At 37.0% G+C, this 24,322-nt stretch overlaps 2 protein-coding genes across 4 annotated transcripts; one reads left to right on the top strand and one right to left on the bottom strand.

The window, feature by feature from the left end:
- The first annotated feature begins 435 nt into the window (after positions 1 to 435).
- Positions 436 to 9,768, top strand: LOC141676541 (auxin-responsive protein IAA14-like). 3 transcript variants are annotated; one of them, XM_074482212.1, is made up of 6 exons: positions 447 to 1,007; positions 1,120 to 1,358; positions 1,440 to 1,502; positions 1,606 to 1,741; positions 9,311 to 9,372; positions 9,469 to 9,768. In XM_074482212.1, exons 1-6 carry the CDS (start codon positions 796 to 798, stop codon positions 9,504 to 9,506), a joined length of 750 nt encoding a protein of 249 aa, XP_074338313.1. In that variant the 5' UTR covers positions 447 to 795; the 3' UTR covers positions 9,507 to 9,768. The 3 variants fall into 3 exon arrangements, with proteins under 3 accessions (XP_074338315.1, XP_074338313.1, XP_074338314.1); XM_074482214.1 differs by lacking the exons at positions 9,311 to 9,372; positions 9,469 to 9,768 and adding an exon at positions 1,890 to 2,372 and having other exon boundaries at positions 436 to 1,007; XM_074482213.1 differs by lacking the exon at positions 1,440 to 1,502 and having other exon boundaries at positions 457 to 1,007; positions 9,469 to 9,766.
- On the bottom strand, positions 6,469 to 7,274 carry LOC141676542 (uncharacterized). Its single transcript, XM_074482215.1, has 2 exons — positions 6,788 to 7,274; positions 6,469 to 6,669 (listed from the first exon to the last, which is right to left on the bottom strand). The coding sequence occupies exons 1-2, from the start codon at positions 7,255 to 7,257 to the stop codon at positions 6,657 to 6,659; spliced, it is 483 nt and encodes a 160-aa protein (XP_074338316.1). The 5' UTR covers positions 7,258 to 7,274; the 3' UTR covers positions 6,469 to 6,656.
- Positions 9,769 to 24,322: the final 14,554 nt, after the last annotated feature.

The following is a 24,322-nucleotide window of genomic DNA, read 5'->3' as shown; positions in this document are numbered from 1 at the left end:
TTTAAATTTTTGTAACTTCCCCGCTCGAGTGGTCTAAACCTGGAGTCCTGGTGCCACAAAGATTACAGGATTCGTTGTATCATCTGATCATGTGATCAAGTGTTTATTTTAGCTGATGAGAGTCAGTTAGAAACTGAAAGAGGAGCTTCAGTTACAGCTTAAACTTTGCGCTTGTGGTACATGAAAGACAAACTGTTAAAGAAAAGTTTAAGAATGTAATCACTAGTAAGATTATGGAATACGATGCAATGAATCTGCAATGTTAAATTTATACTCGGATTTACAGTTGAGTACATTATACATCCACACTAGCATTCATAATATATGTTAAACTTAGCTGAGAGTCCTGCGCGAATGCAGCATCCTTTCCCGCTTAAATACATTTAATCCAGAGCTAGTATATGATAATCTAATAGGTACCTAGTTCATACATGAAGCACTTGTAATTCAAAATTACTATGGATGAAGGTGATCCCCTGAGATTATAACTAAATCAATCATTACTTTAATTAAATAATTACTTCTCGAATCCTTAATGAGCTCTTGATCTCATCAGATTAACAACGAAATAAATTCTATGCCCACGTGTCATACGTCAGAACTTGAATGAAAAATGCAGGCACCAATGTATATTATCAAACATATGCATTGCTCCCCATTTCTTCTATGATTGATTTGCCTTCCCCTCTCTTATCACCTCCTCCTAAGAAACACAAGAAGCAATATATAAACACGCATATTGTAGCCTAATTCTGATACAAACAATAAGAAATATATAATTAAAAAAAATATACGATGAACCTCAAAACTGAGTTATGCCTTGGCTTGCCCGGGGCAGCTGGTGGCGATGTGGAGGTTGATCAGTCAGTGAAGATGAAAGGAAAAAGAGGCTTCTCCGAGACGGTTGATCTAAAGCTCAACCTTCATCACAATGATCATCCGGCATTAGATCTCAGCCAAAATGTTAAGTCCTTGTCTAATAATTCAGTCATCAAGCCACCAGCCAAGTTAGTTCACCCTATATTGTTTATTTTTCCATTTTATTTTCATTGTATAAATACACACATGTGACATGTATCTTAATTTGTCAAGTTTAATGGTTGATTAATTTGTTTGCAGGACACAAGTGGTAGGTTGGCCACCAGTAAGATCATACCGGAAGAATGTAATGGCTGTACAAAAGAGCAACGCTGAAGAGAGCACAACCGCGGCAAAGACTTTACCGGGCGGTGGTGCTGCCTTTGTGAAGGTTTCGATGGATGGTGTGCCTTATCTTCGTAAAGTGGACTTGAAGATGTATACTAGTTACCAACAACTCTCTGATGCCTTGGCCGAAATGTTCAGCTCTTTTACGTTGGGTAATCTTTCCAAATCCTTTATACTTGTATAACTACACACATTGCATCAATCTTTTTAATTCTTCCTAATTAATCCTATAGGTATTAGCCTAATGGCCCAGACCAAGGTCTTGTGTATGATATGTCACAAGTTCAACCAATTCCGTAATTTGCCAGAGGCTCATTTTTCCATCCTATAATCTTAATTTTTTTTTTAAAACATTAATACTATACTAAACATCAATTTTTTTTATATAATTATGTATAGGTAATTATGGATCCCAAGGATTGACTGATTTCGTGAACGAGAGCAAGCTAATGGATCTCTTAAACAGTTCTGAGTATGTGCCTAGCTATGAAGATAAGGATGGTGATTGGATGCTCGTCGGGGACGTGCCCTGGGAGTAAGTTCATTTTAATTTAATCTAGCGTCACATTTAACCCTGAATTATGTTGAGAATCTCACTAACAAGTATAGTAACATAGAGGCAAGTGTATAAAGAATTTAACAAGTTTAGACCAAGACCACAGTTAACAAAACAAAACATGCAGGTAAACAAAATCAGTAACTGAAATAACGAAGAGAGAAAGAAAGATGTACCCGAAACCATAGCTTTCAACAATGACTGAAATAAAGGTTTACATATACAAAATGCCAAGAAAATAATCACAGCTGAGTCACCAGACCTTGCTCGAAGTCCTGGCTGCTCTTGAAGAGATTATTGCCCCCTACCTGCTGCGTTTGGGATGTACGCAATATCTCCACCAGGATAAAACAGCTCGGAGTTTATGTTAACAGCAACAACAAAACCTCCACTTCGACCAGCACCTCAGTCGCCGGAAAATATCAGCACTTCAGGACTTATGGGAGAGAAATGCAGAGAGGTTGAAGAGAAGAGATGAGAATGTAGTGTGTTACATTCATTCAGTTTAGCCTCTATTTATAGGAGAGGAAAAATGAAACTGTCCACATACTTAATGTCTGAATTAAACTGCTCCATTAATGAAAAAATCAAAACTGATCAGATTTTGAATTCATAAATGAAAAAATCAAAACTGAACAGCTTTTGAATTTAAATTATTTGTAACAGCTTTTCACAGTAACACCCACATGATTATCAGAACTTAAGTTAAGTTCTGATTCGACTCATCAGTACTTAAGTTCTGATTCTGATATCAGAACTTGTTAAGTTCTGATTTTATTCATCAGTTCTTAAGTTCTGATTCTAATATCAGAACTTGTTACAGATCAGATTATTTGCAGGTTCAATATATTTAGACTACTTAGCCTATTTCAGAACCCAGCCCAATAATCCAATCACCGATAAATAAATTCGAATTAAAATAATTCTCAAATAAATAAAATCCTCGCGCAGGTCGCCTCGCGTACGCGAGATGCTGAGACATTCGCCCAAATCGCCCTTCGACCCGACCCGGTCCGGTCCGGTCCGGTCCGGTGCGGTGCGTGGCGGGGCGGGGCGCGCGTGTGTGTGTGCGCGTGAAGCACACAACAACACAATGGACCATCACACACCTTAGTAGTTGTATACTACTCATGTGGGTAATACCATATAAAGCACACAACCCCCTTTATTTATTTCAATGTGGGACAAACATTCTCAAATTTTCCAAGCTTTTCCAAGCTACTTTCATCTCTCATTTCATATGGATTTCATTAAGAAAATTCTTAAAACCATACATGAAAATTTAAGTTCAAATATCATTGAACAATTTCCAATCATTAGATTTTAGGATTAACATCAAGAACATAATTAAATTAAGCTCTAAAATCCTAATTTTCTAACAATCCCCCACAAATCCATACAGAAATGTGATCAATTTCCCATCATGACTTGTTTTTCAGAGTCGGTACCCTTCCGGGTTTGAACCCTCCTAATTCCTCTACTTTAATGGCTATCGGACTCAGATGGAATGTTTCACCTTGAATCTTAATCCGTTTAGTATAACCATATTCCATAGACGACGACAAGTCAAAGGTTATGGTGCCAATCTACGACTTTGAGACATTAATGGTCATGTCTCGATCCTGTTCGTCGAATGCTTCAAGGATTAACCCTATCCTCTAATTGCGACCACACAATTACATTCGCTTAGCTGGGCATCTCCAGAGATATACTGCCTCTATCTCGTCAAATGACTTGATCCCATTCAGAGTTTTAACACTCTTGCTTTTCTGGCAGTGTCAGTACCTTCTAGGTTTACAGGGGATAGACTCAGATACTATAGTATCATCTATGTAGCAAAGGTACTACCAACTCATCCTTACAGCTTGTTATTACCCATTGAATACACTTTGAGGGATCTCCTCTCATGTGTATTGGGTTCCCACTGTTGATGAATTATGATGGGTTGACAATCCCATCCCCAACCTTGACTTAAGGACCACTGCAGGTTCCAGTCCTTTAGTAAGAGGATCAGCTATATTATTCTGAGTTCCTATGAACTCTATAGCTATGATCCTATCAGTCACTAAACCCCTTATAGACTTGAGTCTAACTTGGATGTGTCTCTTAGTTTTAGCATTATGTTTTTTACTGCTAATCTTGTCGATAGTTGTTCGACTATCACAGTGAATAGCAATAGCAGGGAGCGGTCTGCTTACTACAGGTATTGCAGACATAAGTCCGTGTAACCATTCAGCCTCCGTCCCTGTGGCATCAAGTGCACACAACTCAGCCTCAAAAGTAGACCGAGTAACAATAGTCTGTCTGCTTGACTTCCAGGATATTGCTCCACCAGCCAAGGTGAACACGTATCCAGTCACTCCATTGGAACCAGACTTCTTAGCTATCCAACTTGCATCACTGTACCCTTCAAGCACACCAGGAAATCTCCTGTAGTGTAAACTAAGGTACATTGTGCCTTTTAGATATCTAAGTACTCTATCAAGAGCATCCCAATGAGTTCTGTTTGGACAGCTTGTATATCTCGCCAATTTAGACACAGAATATGAAATATCTGGTCTAGTACAGTTAGCAAGATACTGCAAGCTCCCAATAATCTGAGAATACCTTAACTGAGACACAGGCACTCCTGAAGTATTCTTGACAAGGGCAACTTTCGAATCATAAGGTGTACTAGCGATTCTACACTGTGAATAACCATATTTCTCAAGTATAGATTTCTCTATATAATGAGATTGAGTCAAGGTTATTCCTTCAGTGGACTGAATCAATTTGATTCCAAGAATCACACTTGCCTCACCCATATCCTTCATTTCAAAATGCCTTTTCAAGAATTCTTTATTCTCGTTAATAATCTCAATATTGGTTCCAAACAATAAAATATCATCCACATATAGGCACAAGATAACACACTCATTACCTTTAACTTTAGTGTAGACACACTTATCACTTTCATTAATCTTATAACTGAAAGGCAATATAGTTTCATCAAACTTTTTATGCCAATCTCTGGGAGCTTGTTTCAAGCCATAGATGGACTTGATCAACTTACATACTTTCCTTTCATTGCCTGATGCAACAAATCCATCAGACTGATCCATATAAATCTCTTCCTCAAGTTCACCATGAAGAAAAGCCGTCTTTACATCCATCTGATGAATGATAAGACCATGGACTAAAGCCAATGCTATAAGCATTCGGATTGTTACCATTCTTGCAACCGGAGAGTATGTATCAAAATAATCAATTCCTTCATTTTGCTTAAAACCCTTAGCTACCAGTCTAGCTTTGTACTTATCTATTGAGCCGTCAGGGTTCAACTTCCTTTTAAAGACCCATTTGCACCCAATAGTAGAACACCCAGGAGGGAGATCAACCAACTCCCATGTTTCATTGGAAACAATAGAGTCAATTTCACTCTTGACAGCGCCCTTCCAGTGCCTTGACTCAGAAGAATCCATAGCTTGCCGGAAAGTTAAAGGTTCGTCCTCGATATTGTAAGTGATGAAATCACCTCCAAAATCCTTGACTATTTTTGCACGCTTACTTCTCTTTGGTTCCTCTAATTCCTTAGGAATAGAGCTACTACTAGGTTCCGCCCCCACATTTGTCATCTTTTCCACATGATCAGGAATAGAACTTGATGTGTGAGTAGGATCTTCCTCAGAAGTCGTTTCAGGTATTCCAGTCTTCATAGGGTAGACATCCTCAAAGAATGTCGCATCTCGAAATTCAACTATCGTGTTTGCCACTATACCATCTATGTCAGATTTTAACACTAAAAATCTCATAGCTGTAGTGGTTTCAAGATAGCCCAGAAAGATACAGTCAACAGTCTTTGGACCTAGTTTCTTTCTCTTGTGTTCAGGAACAAGCACCTTAGCAAGGCACCCCCACACACGAAGATACTTAAGACTAGTCATCCTGCCTTTCCATAACTCCAAGGGTGTTTTATCCATGTGTTTCAGAGGGACTCTATTTAAAATATGGCAAGCCATATTTAGAGCCTCTCCCCACATGTATTTAGGCAACCCAGAGTTAATAAGCATACTATTAATCATATCTTTAAATGTTCTGTTCTTTCGCTCAGCAACCCCATTAGACTCAGGTGTGTATGGTGGAGTAACTTCATGAACTATACCATTGTTTGCACAAAATTCATTAAAAGCATTACTCGTATACTCACCACCTCTATCAGATCTCAATCTTTTAAGTAACTTACTAGTTTGTTTTTCTACTTCAGTTTTATATATAATGAATTTACTAAGTGCTTCATCCTTATGTCTAAGTAAATAAACATAACAATATCTACTACTATCATCTATAAAAGTAATGAAGTATCTAAACTGGTCCTTGGTCAACACACCACCAAATTCACAAATATCAGTGTGTACTAAATCTAACAAGTCTGAATCCCTAACAACGTTATGAAAAGGTTTCCTTATCTGTTTAGCAGACACACATACTTGACATTTAGAATTCTTTTCTATGGTATATTTTGGAATCAACTCTAAGTTCATCATGTTCTTAAGAGCACCAAAGTTTAAATGACCTAGTCTAGCATGCCATATATTTGAGGATTCAATACAATTAACAGTAGGAATAACATTATTATTCAAACTTCCCAAAACGGGATCCGCATTAATAACAAATAAACCATTTGACAAGTAACCCTTGCCAAAGAATGTACCAGTGTGAATAAGAACTACTTTATTACACTTGAACGAAATTTCAAAACCACTAGAAACTAAACAGCTTCCACTTATTATATTTCTACGCATGTCGGGAACATGATGCACTCTCGTCAGAGATAGAATACGTCCTGAAGGGAACTTCAGATCCACGTTTCCAACTCCATGTACTTGAGCAACACTAGCATTCCCCATCTTCACAGTCAAGCTATGACTCTGTTGATAAGATACAAATAAACTAATATCAGCACAAATATGTACATTAGCTCCAGTATCTATCAACCATTCATTTGACAGATAGGTAGAAAATATCACAGGGTTGTAGGATACGTACCGGTCAACGTTGGTTTCAGAAGCCATAGCCTCACCAACAACCATGTTCACTACAGGCCCACTTGCGGTTCCAAGCACAACATTTGCTTGTGCTACCTCGGTTTTCTTCGCTTTCTTCGTAGGGCAGTCCTTACTCCAGTGCCCAACCTGCCCACAAGACCAGCATGGTTTGTTTGCCTTGGGTTTCTTGGCCTTGTCCTTGTCACTCTTAGGTTTATTACTATTAGCTTTCTTAGCAAAAGCCTTCCTCTTTTGTCCTACAGTTGCTATGTTTACCTTCGAGGTACCGTGTTCAGTTGGCATCACATGTCCCTGTTTGGACTTGTGTTGTTCTTGTACCGAGATATCCAGCATAAGGTTGGTCCAGGTGATCTCTCCTTTCTGTCTTTTCAGGGAGAGAGAGAACTCTTCCCAAGACTTTGGGAGTTTTTCAATCACACTCATCACCTTGAACTTCTCCGGGAGATTCATTCCAGACTCCTTCAAAGCATGCACCATCATCTCGAACTCATGCACCTGCTCAGTCATGGACTTACTGTCCACCAGCTTAAACTCGAGGAACCTTGCCACAGAATACTTTTCTAGACCTTGTGAGTCAGTATTATGTGTCTGGTCCAGCTTCTCCCATAAGAGTTTTGCAGAGTAGGCATCAGAAGAATAGACATCAAACAAAGTGTTTGTTAGTGCCGCCAGAATGGCCGCTCTAGCCACTCCATCCTTCTCAGCCCACTTCGCAAAAGCCTTAACTGTGTCAGCCTTCTCTTGATCCACTACTGGTTTCTCATATTCCACAACCGGCCACAGACCCTTTATAGTCAACCACAACTTCATCCTTTTCTGCCAGCGAGAAAAGCCAATGCCACCGTTGAATTTCTCCGGTAAACCGGTTAGTTCAACAGCTTGTGGGAAACTATAGGTGGTCCAATCAATGGCCCCAGCAGTTACACCCGAACTGCTACCACCACCAACGATAACCTCACTTTCGTTAACCATTATGCTAAATTCTATATAACCAATAATCTCTTCAAGAATGTTGAGAATCTCACTAACAAGTATAGCAACATAGAGGCAAGTGTATAAAGAATTTAACAAGTTTAGACCAAGACCACAGTTAACAAAACAAAACATGCAGGTAAACAAAATCAGTAACTGAAATAACGAAGAGAGAAAGAAAGATGTACCCGAAACCATAGCTTTCAACAGTGACTGAAATAAAGGTTTACAGATACAAAATGCCAAGAAAATAATCACAGCTGAGTCACCAGGCCTTGCTCGAAGTCCTGGCTGCTCTTGAAGAGATTATTGCCCCCTACCTGCTGCGTTTGGGATGTACGCAATATCTCCACCAGGATAAAACAGCTCGGAGTTTATGTTAACAGCAGCAACAAAACCTCCATTTCGACCAGCACCTCAGTCGCCGGAAAATATCAGCACTTCAGGACTTATGGGAGAGAAATGCAGAGAGGTTGAAGAGAAGAGATGAGAATGTAGTGTGTTATATTCATTCAGTTTAGCCTCTATTTATAGGAGAGGAAAAATGAAACTGTCCACATACTTAATGTCTGAATTAAACTGCTCCATTAATGAAAAAATCAAAACTGATCAGATTTTGAATTCATAAATGAAAAAAATCAAAACTGAACAGCTTTTGAATTTAAATTATTTGTAACAGCTTTTCACATTAACACCCACATTATTATCAGAACTTAAGTTAAGTTCTGATTCGACTCATCAGTACTTAAGTTCTGATTCGACTCATCAGTACTTAAGTTCTGATTCTGATATCAGAACTTGTTAAGTTCTGATTTTATTCATCAGTTCTTAAGTTCTGATTCTAATATCAGAACTTGTTACAGATCAGATTATTTGCAGGTTCAATATATTTAGACTACTTAGCCTATTTCAGAACCCAGCCCAATAATCCAATCACCGATAAATAAATTCGAATTAAAATAATTCTCAAATAAATAAAATCCTCGCCCAGGTCGCCTCGCGTACGCGAGACGCTGAGACATTCGCCCAAATCGCCCTTCGACCCGACCCGGTGCGGTGCGGTGCGTGGCGGGGCGCGCGTGTGTGTGCGCGCGCGTGAAGCACACAACAACACAATGGACCATCACACACCTTAGTAGTTGTATACTACTCATGTGGGTAATACCATATAAAGCACACAACCCCCTTTATTTATTTCAATGTGAGACAAACATTCTCAAATTTTCCAAGTTTTTCCAAGTTACTTTCATCTCTCATTTCATATGGATTTCATTAAGAAAATTCTTAAAACCATACATGAAAATTTAAGTTCAAATATCATTGAACAATTTCCAATCATTAGATTTTAGGATTAACATCAAGAACATAATTAAATTAAGCTCTAAAATCCTAATTTTCTAACAAATTTATGCATCGAATAAATATAATATAGTACAAAACAATGTCCTCTGCATAATCTATGTAGACCAGATTGCTGGCATTAGTTTGCTATATAGTTTAAATAATTATTTTGCTAAATTGACGCGTGTAGGATGTTTGTTGATTCGTGCAAGCGTCTGCGTATAATGAAAGGATTTGAAGCAATTGGGCTGGGTATGTTCAACCTGTAATCGAAGTATTTATTTACTCAATGAGAAGCTGTTTAAATTTTTGAAGAAATTAAATTTTAATATTTTGACGAATTTGCAGCCCCTAAAGCCCTGCAAAAATGCAAGAGTTGGTTCTAATCCTTGAAGCAGGGGAGTTGCTTAGGTATGTCTGCTATTTTGATGTAATGGTAAATAGATAGAACTAATATATATACATATGTAAAGATTTGGGGACATATATGTATTGTAATGGAGGCAATGAGCTTTCTTATTGTGGGGCTTTGTTTAGAAAAATGATAAATTTAGAGTTTTTTTAATCCCAAGAGCAAATATGTTGTGAAAAAATAATATTATACTCTCATTAAATTTTTTAAGGATGGTTGATTTACATTTTAATAGGATTGTTTAATTTTTTCATAACTTATTTGTTATAGATGTTAAAAATGAACTCTCAATTTAACATTTTCTCACGTTTATCTTACGAGTTTGCTTGCAATATAATCTTCCATCATTTTTATCGGCTGTCTTCGCTGTCCTAGTTGTTGACTTCTACGTGTATATTCTTTCGATTAAAATATTTGTTTGTTAGATATTTATGTTTGTTTATTAGTACATTTTTCCATTCAATTTTTGATGGCAAACCTGAGGGAGGGAGGAGAAGGCCATGTGACTGTTTTGATGGTTCTCTGTGTAATACTCGTGGACTCATGTTTTTTTTTTAATTTTGATTGTTTTATTTAGTTATTATATTTCAATTTTTGATGTTTAAACTGATCGAATTTTGACTGAAATTTAAATATATTATATAATTGAAATTATTTTTATAAATTATATCATTAAAAGTTACAAACAATTTATTTTATTATCTAATTTTCAATTATTTAAATTAATAAATGAATAAATTTTAATTGTTAATAAAAAATCAATCAATTTAATGATTAAAAAGTCAAATATAAACTAAAAAGGGACGGAGAGATTACTTTGCTGCCCCACCATTTGTTTCATTGTTTTCATTGTTTGTCTTTCCAGATATAAGGTAACAACGTCAATTTAAGTGTAGAAAAAAAATCACTTTTTTAGTAGGAGAAATTTAAGAGAAGTGCCAAGTTAAAATTGATTTTCTAAGGGTTTTAAAATACCACGTGATTGGTCCTTATATAATTAATAAAATAGACTCTTCATGTATTGACATCAATATTAACAATTAAAATAGTCAAAAATGATACATCACCTCGTAGGCAATAAAATAAATCCTGACTGTATTGATTGTACATGGTTTGGGCCATTAAGAAGATGTATGATATTCAGATCAATAGAATCAACACATTGATCAGGTCTGATGGACCAGATCAGGCTTAACGGAACAAAGAAAGCCCAAAAACCTGAATATTTATTAATTTCGTAATTAATTAAATAAGGGAGAAATCAGCTTCCAATATGAGTCCTAATGAAGATATAAATCCTTGTAAATAAGCTTCCAAGGGACCTAATTGAATAAGGAATCAACTTCCTACTTCCTAGGACTCCAAAGTCCATTCTAAATCTGAGACTTGTCCACCAAGTCTCCTAGATCTAGTCCAATTCAGGGACTCCCAACACCTATAAGGGGTCTCACCCCCATCAGAACTACGTTTTTTGACTTGATCCTTGACAATCAGCAAGGTATGTAGGCATCTTGTTAAGGCAGATCGAGTCACGAGACACAAGAGCAGTCAAATCGAGTCTCGAAGCTCACGAACCCTAGTAGTAGGTACAACAATTAATATACCTTAATTTTTAATCCATAACATTTGGCGCCGACTGTGGGGGCGCACAACAACAATCATGGCGAGAACACGGAGAGGAAACAACACCCCTGAAGAAGGAACACCAGCGGGGACGACCCAAACGATTTCGTCAACGGTGGAGATACCTCCGCATTGAACCTATGCCGCCACCGAAGGAGGAGCCCAGGTAGGGGCAACTGAACCTCAGCCTCAAGGGATGATTCCCCCGGCTCCTCAAGGGATGAATTCCCAACTCCAACAGCTACATCCACCTGTGAATTCTCGACCCGTTGGGTATGAGTATTCAACTATTGTGACCACTAACCCCCCTTATGGAATGCCCTTTACTCCGAGGTTGGAGGAAGTGGACATGCTAATAGGAGTGAAACATAAGGGCATACTCCCCGATATATACGTAATTTGGCTCCTATCCCTGAGGATCAAGAATTTTATGGTCCTTATACTGAGAGAGACTCTGAATCTTCGGATGATGATGTGGCCCCAAGAAGGAGGCGTGTTGGTAAGGAGCCGATGCCTGATGGTAACCAGCGTTCTGGGAGCACCCAAGAGACAAATCCCCAAAAAGTGCAGGAGAGGATCAGGGCTCACGAGGCTGAGATTCAAAGGCTGAAGTGCGACTTGGAGGCGCACCAGACCACCAGGCCCCCTCTACCTCCAAGGGGGAGAAATCCTCCTCCAATCATAGACCTGGATGGTCCAATACAGAGTAGGGCTGTTGTCCCAAAGGCTGATCCAAACAATCTTCTTCCCCTCGGAGATCCTGATGATCCTACTCCACCATTCACTGAAGAGATAATGAGTGCCCGTATCTCAAGGAAGTTCAAGATGCCCACTATCAAAGTTTATGATGGCACTGGAGATCCCGCTAATCATGTCAGGACATTCTCTAATACACTGTTGTTGCAGCCCGTGAATGACGCTATTAAGTGTCGGGCCTTTTCTCAAACCCTGTCGGGAATGGCTCAAAGATGGTATAGCCGTTTGCCCCCGAACTCTATTGGGTCCTTCAGAGAATTAAGTCAAGCTTTTATTAAGCAATTCATCAGCGGGAGAGTGTATGAGAAAAGTTCAGCATCCCTCATAAGCATTATGCAGGGAGCAAAAGAGTCCTTGATGGACTATCTGTATCATTTCATCAAGGAAGCCTTGAAAGTCCCAGACCTTGACGACAAGGTAGCTATGATAGCTGTAACACCCCAAAATCCGGGGTCGGGGATCCTTGTTGTCACGAGTTCCATTTTCCCTAATAACACTTAATCTTAATAAACAACCAACTTTGCGCACTGTGACCCCACAATATACACACACACCACAAGTTATAGTCTCAGGGATGAATACCAAAAATAACACAAGTCATTTTATTCCACAATTATAAACCATTACACCTTAAAAGAGTTTCTGAATAAATTTACATATTCTTTACCATTAGTACAATTTATAATCTACATAAGTCTGGTACATCAACAGTTGAAACCTAGCCTATTGGTAGTTCCTACCTCAGCTATAGCGGCATCAATGCCTACAGGAAATTGCGGAACGTTTACTATCCGCTTGCGAATTGGGAACTTGGTCATGTTCATCTTGTTTATCTGTTGTTATGTGATGAAAGAAGAAAGTAAGGGTGAGCAACAAGCCCACCGAAATAATATGTATAATAATTAACAATATATGAGCATTCTCATAGTACTAATGAAAGTCTTGGTCAAGAAGAAATGAACCAAGTTGATATCTTAACGCGACCAAGTCGCAAAATATTCTGTATATATATATATATATATTTCAAAATCTTGGAAATTCTCTTCCATGCATAATATACATAGAGTTCCAGTTTATAACTGTATAAAAATGTCGTTGCAAGGTGATCTCATATATCTAACCTTGTCTCAATGTTTTTCTAAAAATCTTTGTCATGCATAAGATAATCATTAACTAGATATAAGTTGAAAAGATGAAGTTACAAGATACTCCAATATACTTATATCTTTTCCAAATACTACTTGAACTACCACCGTTCAAGTTATAATCAGTTTCAAAAGTTCATCACACAGATGAGACTACAAGATAAGACTTAAATAGATTCAATCTTTGAAATATCATTTGAAAGAAATAAAGTTACGAGATACTTCATTAAGTCCTGATATATATATTCACCTATATATATATAATACACTCCTTGAAAACCTCTGTTATGAAAATTATAAATAGAGTTTTAATATCCAATAAATTTGGAAAGAAGAAAGCTTTGACATAAACTTGATATCTTGCTGATTAGGAAAAGATACCAATTAAGTAACCTTTTCTACTAGTAGATGGATGAATCCCCCACCGGTCATCACCCTGGCCGCATTAGGGCCTTGTGCTGGACCGCCACCCGGCCTCTTTTGCGTTGATGGACTGCTACCCAGCCACTTACACTTTGATAGACCGTACCCCGGCCTGTCGCTTATGCCGACTCAATTAGATGGACTTACTTTCCGAACGTTGGGCAAGTAATCAAATTATTTTATCAAAACCGCAACCTCGTTGCGAATATAAAATACACCACAGAGCCGGATCCCTTAGATTTTTAAGAGAGTATTTAAATCCCCTTTGAAAGGAATATCTTAAATTTGAAAACGAGTTTTGGGATCCGCTCTAATTTTTAAAATCATTTTGAAGACTCAAAAACATTTTAAGTTTAGAGTAATGATGATTTAATAAAATAAATCAGTCCCGATATATTAGAAAATATCTGAATATTATAATTTAAATAATATTCCCATGAAGGATAATCTTTATAAAATAATTGAAGTAGAAGTTTCAAAACTCATACTTGAAACGAATAATAAATAAAAAAAGATATACTTATACGAAAGTACGATCCTTATTTGAATAATCGAAAATAAGTTTGATTATTATTATTCAAAACCATCGAATATACCTTATTCGATTAATAGTTATAGAAAATTATATACATATATATATAAATATACATATATTATACTCGGGAACATCAACTCCCGGTTTAGAAAAATATTCACCTTGGGGTCCCCTATAATAAGGATATACGCAACTACTGCTTATCTCTAGCATAGGTATTATGCAATTTATAAGCATTTGAATTGATAATATAATATCAAGATTTCACAACATGCATATATACACCATATCAACATGCTCCAATATATCTCAAGATTTGCTAATAACAGTCATGCACTTATCTCAAGATAATGCATCAATATATTTACATCACAACAACAGTATAACAGGTAGAAAACTTGCCTGAGTGTTCCGGGGTAGACCTAAGCTTAGAGTGGGTCCGGTATCCTACGAATAACAACAGAAGTCGGAATTAGACTACGGTTGTTTAAGAAACTAGTCAAAACTCACTCATATCCTAACGGTCGCTTACGGTCACTTATACACTTAACGATTTGCGTTAATCGCTTGTGTACCCTCGGCTCCACCAATTTTAATAAATTAACCGTTACGAATTTTAAGGCGACTCTTTCGTGAGTACTTTACTAACTTCCTAATCCACCTTACATAATTGTTTCGTATTTCGATTAATCATTTAAGGGTCTCAATTATGGTCTCAAAGTTACTCGAGGTTTCGGGGTTCGCTCGCGAAACACCATTACTTAAAATGGTCATTTCTAATCGTTCGTAACTCGGATTTAGGCGAACAACATATCAAAACGAAGCTCGTAACATGAACTATCTAAACATGGCAAAGATCAGAAGATTACAGTGAGTTCAAGGGTCCAAAAGTTTCATGCAAAACAGTCTAAGGAAAATGAGCATTACGTCGACTATGTTTACGAGATTCCCAAAATAATTACCACTCTAAATCCTCATCAATTCATTCACAACCACCAACATAACAATATTCAACCATCATAATACAAACTCAGTCCCCAACTCCAAGTTTTACCAATTTATCCAACCAATCAAAGAACCAATATTCAAAACCAATACAAATCCACCAAAACTACTTATAATCAAAGATCAAGCCATAATATTAATAATGCTTCAATAAAACTTAATGGAATCATAAAATCAAAGCTAGGTTTTGAAGTTTATACCTTCCTTAGATCCTTAAACCACTTACAAGATATTGTAATCCTTAATAGAGCCTTGATCTATGTTTATCATGTTCAAACTTGCAAAGGAGTTCAAGAAATGAGTTATAACTTTTGGAGTTACAATTATTCCGATTAAAAGAACTGTATATATGAGGGTCTTACCATGATTATTTGGACGAGACTTGTGAACAAGAGTTGTAGGCCATCTCAATATCTTTCCAAGAGCTATAGAACACAATATTTGAGTGAGTATTAAAGGGGTTATGGCAGTTTGAAGTTGCTTGTATTATTTTGGCCGAGAGCAAGAAGCTTGGAAATGGGGGGAGAGAAATGAAATGTTGCTTGGTTGATTTTTTTTGAATGAAATGAAATGCTTGGTTGAAAATTAACCTTTCAAAATATCTTTGCTTTTGCTTTAATAAAGTGATGATCTCACCTTGATTATATAATCACAAGGACACTTGTTCAATCCTTATGGTTGGATGATGTCATCCTCCCCTAATCCCTTTGATTAATGCTTAATTACTTGGTTAATGACCGCTTATCTGTTATATGGTTCGCTTAACTTTCATTTTTGTTCGTCGTTTGAGGGATCATATCCGGGATCTTATTACTTGGGTTCCCCTAAATCTTTCTCAATACTTTATATTCTTTTTATGATCCTCTCTTATTATCCTTGAATTTAAATCCTTTTAATCATGTTACCTTATACTAAATTCTTTTGGTATCTGATGGATTTTCGGGAAAAATCAAAGTGTCCGGATTCGAATTCTAACGACCTTTACATACACTCATTTACTTTATGGAATACTAATACAATCTTAGAATTTCCATAACAGTACTCCTATATAGCATGGTCTGATAATTTTCCTTAATCAACATCATCAGCAAAAAGTTACTATTCATCAGTGTTTCAAAAATTCCAAAAATTGGGGTTATTACAGTCTTCCCTCATTAAAAGGATTCCGTCCCGGAATCAGATAGAAAATGAATAGGGATACTTTCTTAGCGGTGCACTTTCTAACTCTTAAGTCAATTTTCCACGTTGTGGTTCTACCACCAACTCTGACTAGTTTGATAACCCTTCTCCTAAGCACTTGTTCCTTTTCGATCTATAACCCTTCCTGGTTGCTCCATATAGGTTACGTCTGGTTGCATGTCTATGCGCTCATATGCCCCTATTTGTCTAGCATCCTGATTACATTTCCTTAACATTGATACGTGGAACACGTTATGAACTTGCTACAGGTTCGGGAGGTAGGGCTAGCTCATATGCTAACTTCCCAATACATCTCAATATCTCCAAGGGTCCAATAAATCATGGATTTAAACTTTCCTTTCTTTTCAACCCTCATCAATTCTTTTCAAGGGAATACTTTTAACAATACAAGGTTCCCTCCTTCATACTCTTTGTCCTTTCGGACCATACCGGCGTACTCCTCCAGTCGATTTTGGGCTTCTACTAGCCATCCTCTGATTAGATCTATTATGTCCTTGGTTAATTGGACTACTTTGGACCTGAGCATCTTGCGCTCTCCAACTTCATTCCGATACAAGGGAGATCGACATCTCTTTCTGTATAGGGCCTCGTAAGGCGGCATTCCGACACTGTCATATCATCCATCGTCGTAAGAAAACTCGATACGTGCTAAGTGATCATTCCAAATTCTTTCAAGTCTATCGCATAGACTCTCATCATAGCTTCTTGCGCTATAGGTTTTGCTTCTCAATACCCACTCTTTTCCCGTCCATAATCGTTACTATCTTCCGTTCCTAATACTGTACTGGTTACACTTTAGTTTGTTAGCGTTCTATAAACTTTTAACAATTGCGTCAACCTTAGTATCACGAACCCGTTAGATTTGGAACATCACCGCACTGATACTACTTCCTTTCTAGTTGCTTCCATCTTCGGAAGCTTGATCCATCGTATAGAAATAAAAGATTTTATTGAGAGATCAATATGATTATGAAAACTTGTTATATCGCATATTTAGTACAGAAGGTGGCCAGCCTTTAGTACTTGTAAAGCAATTAAACAATAGATGGTATCCTACTAGGCTTTTATCACATAGATAGATAGTCATTCGGCAATATCTCCCCTTCTGGAAGGGTTGTTCTTCTCAACTTATACAAAATGAAAAGGAGAGAAAAGAACGAATTTAAGAGCATTATATAAAAAAATATACTGCCACAAAATATCTGGCTTGGAATCTACCTCTGAACTATAGAGGTTTATCAAAGGAGAATGAAACATAAGTATCTATATCAATATCCAGTATTATGTAATTCACATGCCTGAATATTTTTGCTATTCCGTCCATCATTCTATGAACCCATGCTCTTGCTCGAGCTTATAAACAAACACCGTTGAAACTCCGTCGACAACAAAAATCGAATCTGGGATTTCATTCTAGACATCATCGTTACTAGAATTCTACGCTTTCCCCACAACCTTCCTCGTATAGTAATACGACTCTCTGTCGATAAGAAAGAATAAATATTCAATAGTTAGATAATCCACTAGTTAGTCTATCAATGATAACTTATACATCACCACGACCCGATTAGTGGTACTCAATCTCAAAATCCATTACAATACAACTCTCCCAGTTGTTATCATCTCATTATTCGCAGAATCATTGCTGCATTACTATAGTCCACCGTGGACCTACGGTAGTCATTCATTTTCCTTGGAATCTTAATAGCTAACCATAAGGAGTCCATACCTTTCGTATCAAATTCTTCTAAGGAGGTAACATAATCACCATTCATGATTCATGAAGAACACTCCTGATCCTGATGTACATACATGACATGAAGCAGATAAAATTGCAGAAGAGTTTCAATAAAAGCAACGATAGCAGGCTAATACCATTATTAACCATATGTCTTTATTAGAAGGCGTGAAGCTCAAAGATTTGTTTAGTCCTTTTATAATATGGTCATCGCTTATCTCAAGATAGTACCTTCTTAGATAGGTAGCCCGCTCACAGCGATAACATGAATTAAATCATTACCAGAGTACTATTACGGTTGAGTATCGCACAATCATCAGAAGGAATGTTAATCTTTCACACCATAATACCACCTTCACGGCTTTAACAATCATTACTGTATTCCTCTGGCACAAGCGCCTATATTTTCTCTTTTACAGTTAGAGTGTCGGCCACCTCATTGGCCTTTCCTGATAGTAATAGTTCCTTATAATCAATGTCTTTTGAACGATCTCCTACTAAATTTTCTACCTCATTTCCAATCACTGCTTGTGTGAAAATGCTCTTCCTTAAGCTTTGGTGAGAAAAAAAATATCACCATTTTTCCATAAGTTATTGCCTCGGTCTTTAGAGGTTAACATTATCACGACTAACTCTCGATCATACTCAGGACGTCTCTTATCTTGGAACCTTCTTGTTTTCACCAATCTCAACCTTCATTGGGTCGATCTATACTTTCTTATGGTTCAACACGTGCCCACCTGGCATTATTATAATTACGTAATATTTCCTTTATCAAAATTTCTATTCTTCAGAACTTTGAATATTACTTTTCTCCTTGTAAGACCTCTAAGGTTATCCTTGAATCGTTCCTCCTGTATTCCCTAGATACAAGGCATATCAAAATACCATATACTAATACTAGAACCATTGTCTATATACTTCTAAAAATTCCTCCACTGATCCTTAAAGGTTGTTGTTACCCTAATCCTTTCCAATTCATACTGTCGAAACTCATACTGTCCCTATTAAGGGTAAAATGCCAACCTTTATGAATTCCCCTAGGATTCATCTCAAGTTATCGAGGTTCTATCCTTAATTCCACCTTTAAAAAGGTACTTGCAGCCTTCCATGGATAAATCAAGTCATATATCCCTGATAAGGGTATCTTATTTAATCATTTCCACCTCGATAGTCTATACCTAATTTCACAATAACATCCTTATTCAAACTGAGGTCAATCCATATGGCCTCAAGAAGATAACAATGGTCATCCTCCTTTCTTTTCTGATTTGGTAATGATAACAGGGATGTTCTGGAAGATATTGGTTGTGTTCAAAGTGAAATTTTTAGTTCTAATTACTCATTTACCTCTGTTATTTATCTTAACAGTCATCTCAATGTCGGGATATCTTTTGTACCTGGTGTCTCCTTTTGGGTATCCAGTCACTGGTGTTACATACATCTCATATTCTTGAAGGTCACTTCCTTCATCCAATTTCCTAATTTCTTGCTTTCCTGTCTCCTCGGTCCATCCGTGTTTTCTTATTAGCCCATCGATCTATCTCGAAGTGTCTTCGAATACTCCCAACTTAAAGGGGATAATATATATATATATATATACATATCATTTATGCCTTCAACCATCAACTTTAACTCATGGTGAATCACCCTCATCCTGATGATCACACACTTTTCTATTTCTATTACTACGAGTCTTTAGGATTTCCTGATACCCAACTCCCTTATCATTCCTCAAACTCTATTGCCTTTATATTCCTTTCCACTTCAGTTTCTTTTTTTTTACAATCATTTCATGAACCCATTAATCATTGACTTCAAACATCACATCATTCTGGGATTCGTGTCCTCAAGACGAATCTTGCTAACTTTTACAACTTAGATTCATAATTTATCATACCCGTCCTCCTTTGTTCTGGCTCTAAAGCTTTTACACTATCTCTATAACCTTGGGAAGTACTTTCCCGAAAATAATTGACTGAACTTTAATCGGTTTATTATAATCTCTGGCCCCGTATCTTTCTTGGCCTTTCACCAGCGGGTGGCCTCTCTCTTAGGAAGGTAAGTGACAAAAATAGTCTTTTGCGCTTCGTCAATCATTTAGAATCTCAAATGATTCCTATATTTCCTTTAGCCATGCTCTTTCCTTGACTGGGTCAACCTATTCCTTGGAATTCTGAGAGCTTAGCGACTAAAAGGTCATGAAAGAATTTCCCACCGCATTGTTTCCTCAGGGTGGTGGTTTGGGGTAAAAGTATAAGTTTTGTTTAGGCAGGTCCATGAATTGCCCCATAGGAGTACCGTCCTGGTTCCCCCTATCTTGCTCGACTTCTGTATTTTCAGTATGAAATGTTTCATCCTTCTCCCATAATCAGGGTTATCTTATACATTTAAATCCTTGTTTTCCACTTCATTATGTTATGGGTTCCTTCTTTCTTGATGGCGACCTCCCTGACTATCATATTCAGAGTTTGCCCTAAATCTTATTCCTCGAACTATGGATTTCATCTAAGATTCAGTCCTTAAACTCTTAAACGTTTGGAACCTAAATTTTGTAGGAATACCTCATTACTCCCTTATCATCTCTCTCGGTATTAATATTTTCTCCAGTCATTGGCTTTTTGCCTTCATTCATCACTTTTTCTTGGCACAATATGATCTTTTCCTATAATTCGGGCTGCATTACAATCTCAAACTACCTTTCAGTACCGGCTCCGGTTACCTTCACTTATGTTTCCATTTTCTCAAAATCTTTTATCTACTCTTCCGAAGACTTTATCATCTTGAGTCTCTCCTTTCTACCAAGGGAGTTAGCCACCACATTGGCTTTACCTGGCTGGTAAATAATATCATAATCATAATCCTTGATTAGCTCTAACCACCTCCTCTGGCACATGTTGAGCTCTTTCTGCGTAAAAATATAATTGAGCTCTTGGGGTTTGCGTAAACCTCGCACTTCTCTCCATACAAGTAGTGCCTCCAATCTTTAGGGTAAAACTATTGTCGTGAGCTCAAGATCATGGGGGGATATCGAATTTTATATTCCCTTAATTATCTTGACGCGTACATGATTACCTTATTATGTTGGATAAGCACACACCCTAATCCCTCGTGCGAAGCATCACTATAAATCACAAAATCTCCTTTTTTTTTCCTACGGTAACGCCAATGCAGGGGCCGTCACCAATATTTTCTTCAGTTCTTGGAAGCTGTTCTTGCATTCCTCTGTCCATTCGAACTTCTCAGTCTTACAAGTAACCCGCGTTAAACGGGCTGTGATCTTTGTAAAATTTTGAACGAACCTATGGTAGTAACCGGCAATTCCTATCTCTCATAGTCGCCCTGACTACGGTCATCAATTCCTCAGCGATCAAATTTTTTACTCTTGTCAGGATCATCCTCAGCAAAAATCTCTTCTGGGACAACCTCCTCTAAGGCTACATCCTCAACATGAGCATTATCCGGTCCCTCGTTAAAACGCTCTATCGGATCCACAATCTGATCTCCAATAAGTAATAAAACATCATCGCGTTGTTGTTCCTCAACCTCAGGGTTCGGAGTCCCGCTACCATATACGATAACGAACTACGCTTCTATCACAATATTCATAAGGTTTTCCGTAAGGGTTTTTAACTGTTAGTACTATGCTAGGTAGTCCGACTATGAACTTGGCAAGAGTTCTTATTATCTTAGTGAACTTATTATTTTAACATCACATCATCTCTGAGGCTTATAACGCTTAGATCTGATACCATTTATGTAACACCCCCAATCCGGGGTCGGGGATCCGGGTTGTCACGAGTTCCATTTTCCTTAATAACATTTAATCTTAATAAACAACCAACTATTGCGCACTGTGACCCCACAATATACACACACACCATAAGTTATAGTCTCAGAGATGAATACCAAAAATAACACAAGTCATTTTATTCCACAATTATAAACCATTACACCTTAAACAGGTTTCTGAATAAATTTATATATTCTTTGCCATTAATACTATTCATAATCTACATAAGTCTGGTACATCAACAGTTGAAACCTACCATATTGGTAGTTCCTACCTCAGCTATAGCGGCATCAACGCCTATAGGAAACTGCAGAACATTTCCTATCCGCTTGCGAATTGGGAGCTTGGACCTGTTCATCTTGTCTATCTGTTGTTGTGTGATGAAAGAAGAAAGCAAGGGTGAGCAACAAGCCCACCGAAATAATTCGTATAATAATTAACAATATATGAGCATTCTCATAGTACTCATGAAAGTCTTGGTCAAGAAGAAATGCACCAAGTTGATGTCTTAACGCAACCAAGTCGCAAAATATTCAGTATATATGTATATATACTTTTCAATATCTTGGAAATCCTCTTCCATGCATAATATACATAGAGTTCCTGTTTATAACTGTATAAAAATATTGTTGCAAGGTGATCTCATATATCTAACCTTGTCTCAATGTTTTTCTGAAAATGTTAGTTGTTAGGTCCCGTATGAGGGCTATGTTAAGCTAGAAGTGGGGTTGAATAGCTTAATTACAAATTTAAAATTTATTATGACATTTTAAAATAATTTTATCTTTTTTTAAAACTTTACCGAGTGGTTATGCAGTTTATATGTGCGGAAAATAAAGTGCAAGTAAAGAAAATACCAAGCGGAGATTTTATCCTGGTTCACGATGGCGCAACCTCTAATAGATCCGTTCACCCCTACTCCAGTCCCCGAGCTCCTCTCCTGGACTCAGGATTTTCCCTTAATATAAACTCGCTCCTTTAGTAGGCGGAGAAGTCTTTACACCCTTACAAATATTTATTTTGGTACGTAACACAAGGGTCACCACCTCAAAATAAATGCAATTCCTACACATTTTATCTTAGAAAATAACTCCCCGCTATCTCTTTAAAGTTGATGTAGATTACTTGTGTGGACTTGGCTTCCTTAGATTTCACTGGTCTCGGATATTAGTATCCGGGCTTGGATCTTTCCTCTTCTTCACGGTGCAAATATGACTAACTCCCCGCTAGTGCGTATGAGACTTGGGTCTTAGAACGAAGATCACCTCACGTCACCTCACCTCACTGCAAAACTAATAAGATAATCCACAAAACATAAAGTATAGAGAAAATATGTGTTGAACTAGTATGTTACGGTACTAGCCCAAAAGATAGTATAATATTCAAATAAGAATATTAATACTCTATATGTATACTTGACTTGAGATATAAAATGTTATATCAAGTATACTTTTGATTACTCCGTCTCTATGGATTATATGTTAATCGGAGTAATATAAGAAGTCCTTTATATGTATAATCAATATGGATTATGACTTCTTTGATCTTCAAGCTCAATACGTATACTTAACTCAGAATATATATTTATATGTCAAGTATACTTATGATTACTCCGTCTTTGTAAAATATATGTTTATTGGAGTAATAAGAAGTCTTGTATATATGTATAAGCACTATGGCTTATGAATTCTTTTGTATTCTTCTTCTTTCGATTATGTATTTATGGATCGAAGAATACTTTGGTTATAATCTCGGAATTGTACCTATCCTTTTAAGCTCTTAGGCTTATGGATTTAGTATACTTATGATTTGACGATTATGTGGTCAAAGTATACTTTTAACTTCAAGCAACTTTATAGGTTCTATGATTCTTAGCCAAGGTCCAAATAATAGAAGTGCAAGTAATTGGATTTGAATTTGTGCTTTTGAAGTTTAGGTGGATGATTACGAAGTTTACTATTGATCGACTTATAATCCCCCAGAACACTGAAGATGCTAAAAGGGGTTATAAGTGATACCTTTTGTAATTATACTATATATACAAACTATGCATTGACCAAGATCGAGATAAATGAAATGCAAAGTAATTGGTCAACTCGTGTGATTAAATCTACCTTTGAAGCTTAGACGGATGATTACAAAGTTTATATATATCGAATAAAAACCCCACGGAACACTAAGGTGCTAGAAGGGGATTATACATTATCTTTCGTAATTGGACCATATACACGAACTATGCATTGGCCAAGATCCAAATAATAGAGGTGTGAGTAATTGGACAACTCGTGTGATTTAATCCGTCTCTTATATTTGACAAAATTATAAAGATCACTATTGATCGATTTATAATCTCTCGGAACACTAGAGATGTTAGCAAGATTATAAAACGATACCTTTCGTAATTATACTATATTCACGAAATATGTTGGTCAAGGTCGAGATAAATAAAATGCAAGTAATTGGCCAACTCGCAATGTCAAATATGAAATCTCACTCGTGAGGAGTTATTTAGAGATTGATGAAATCTCACTCGTGAGGAGTTATTTAGAGATTTAAGTACTTGTATATTATA

Source organism: Apium graveolens, chromosome 8 (genome assembly GCF_009905375.1).
Source record: "Apium graveolens cultivar Ventura chromosome 8, ASM990537v1, whole genome shotgun sequence".
In the NCBI taxonomy this organism is placed as follows: domain Eukaryota; kingdom Viridiplantae; phylum Streptophyta; class Magnoliopsida; order Apiales; family Apiaceae; genus Apium; species Apium graveolens.
Note: the sequence above shows the minus strand (reverse complement) of the source record. Positions and strands in the feature narration are given on the sequence as shown.

Excerpts from the sequence above, each read along its gene's own strand:
- LOC141676541 (XM_074482212.1), top strand. The coding sequence starts at position 796 with ATGAACCTCAAAACTGAGTTATGCCTTGGCTTGCCCGGGGCAGCTGGT. Across the intron at positions 1,008-1,119 it reads GTCATCAAGCCACCAGCCAA|GACACAAGTGGTAGGTTGGC; the intron begins GTTAGTTCACCC and ends ATTTGTTTGCAG. Across the intron at positions 1,742-9,310 it reads GTCGGGGACGTGCCCTGGGA|GATGTTTGTTGATTCGTGCA; the intron begins GTAAGTTCATTT and ends TGACGCGTGTAG.
- LOC141676542 (XM_074482215.1), bottom strand. The coding sequence starts at position 7,257 with ATGAATCTCCCGGAGAAGTTCAAGGTGATGAGTGTGATTGAAAAACTC.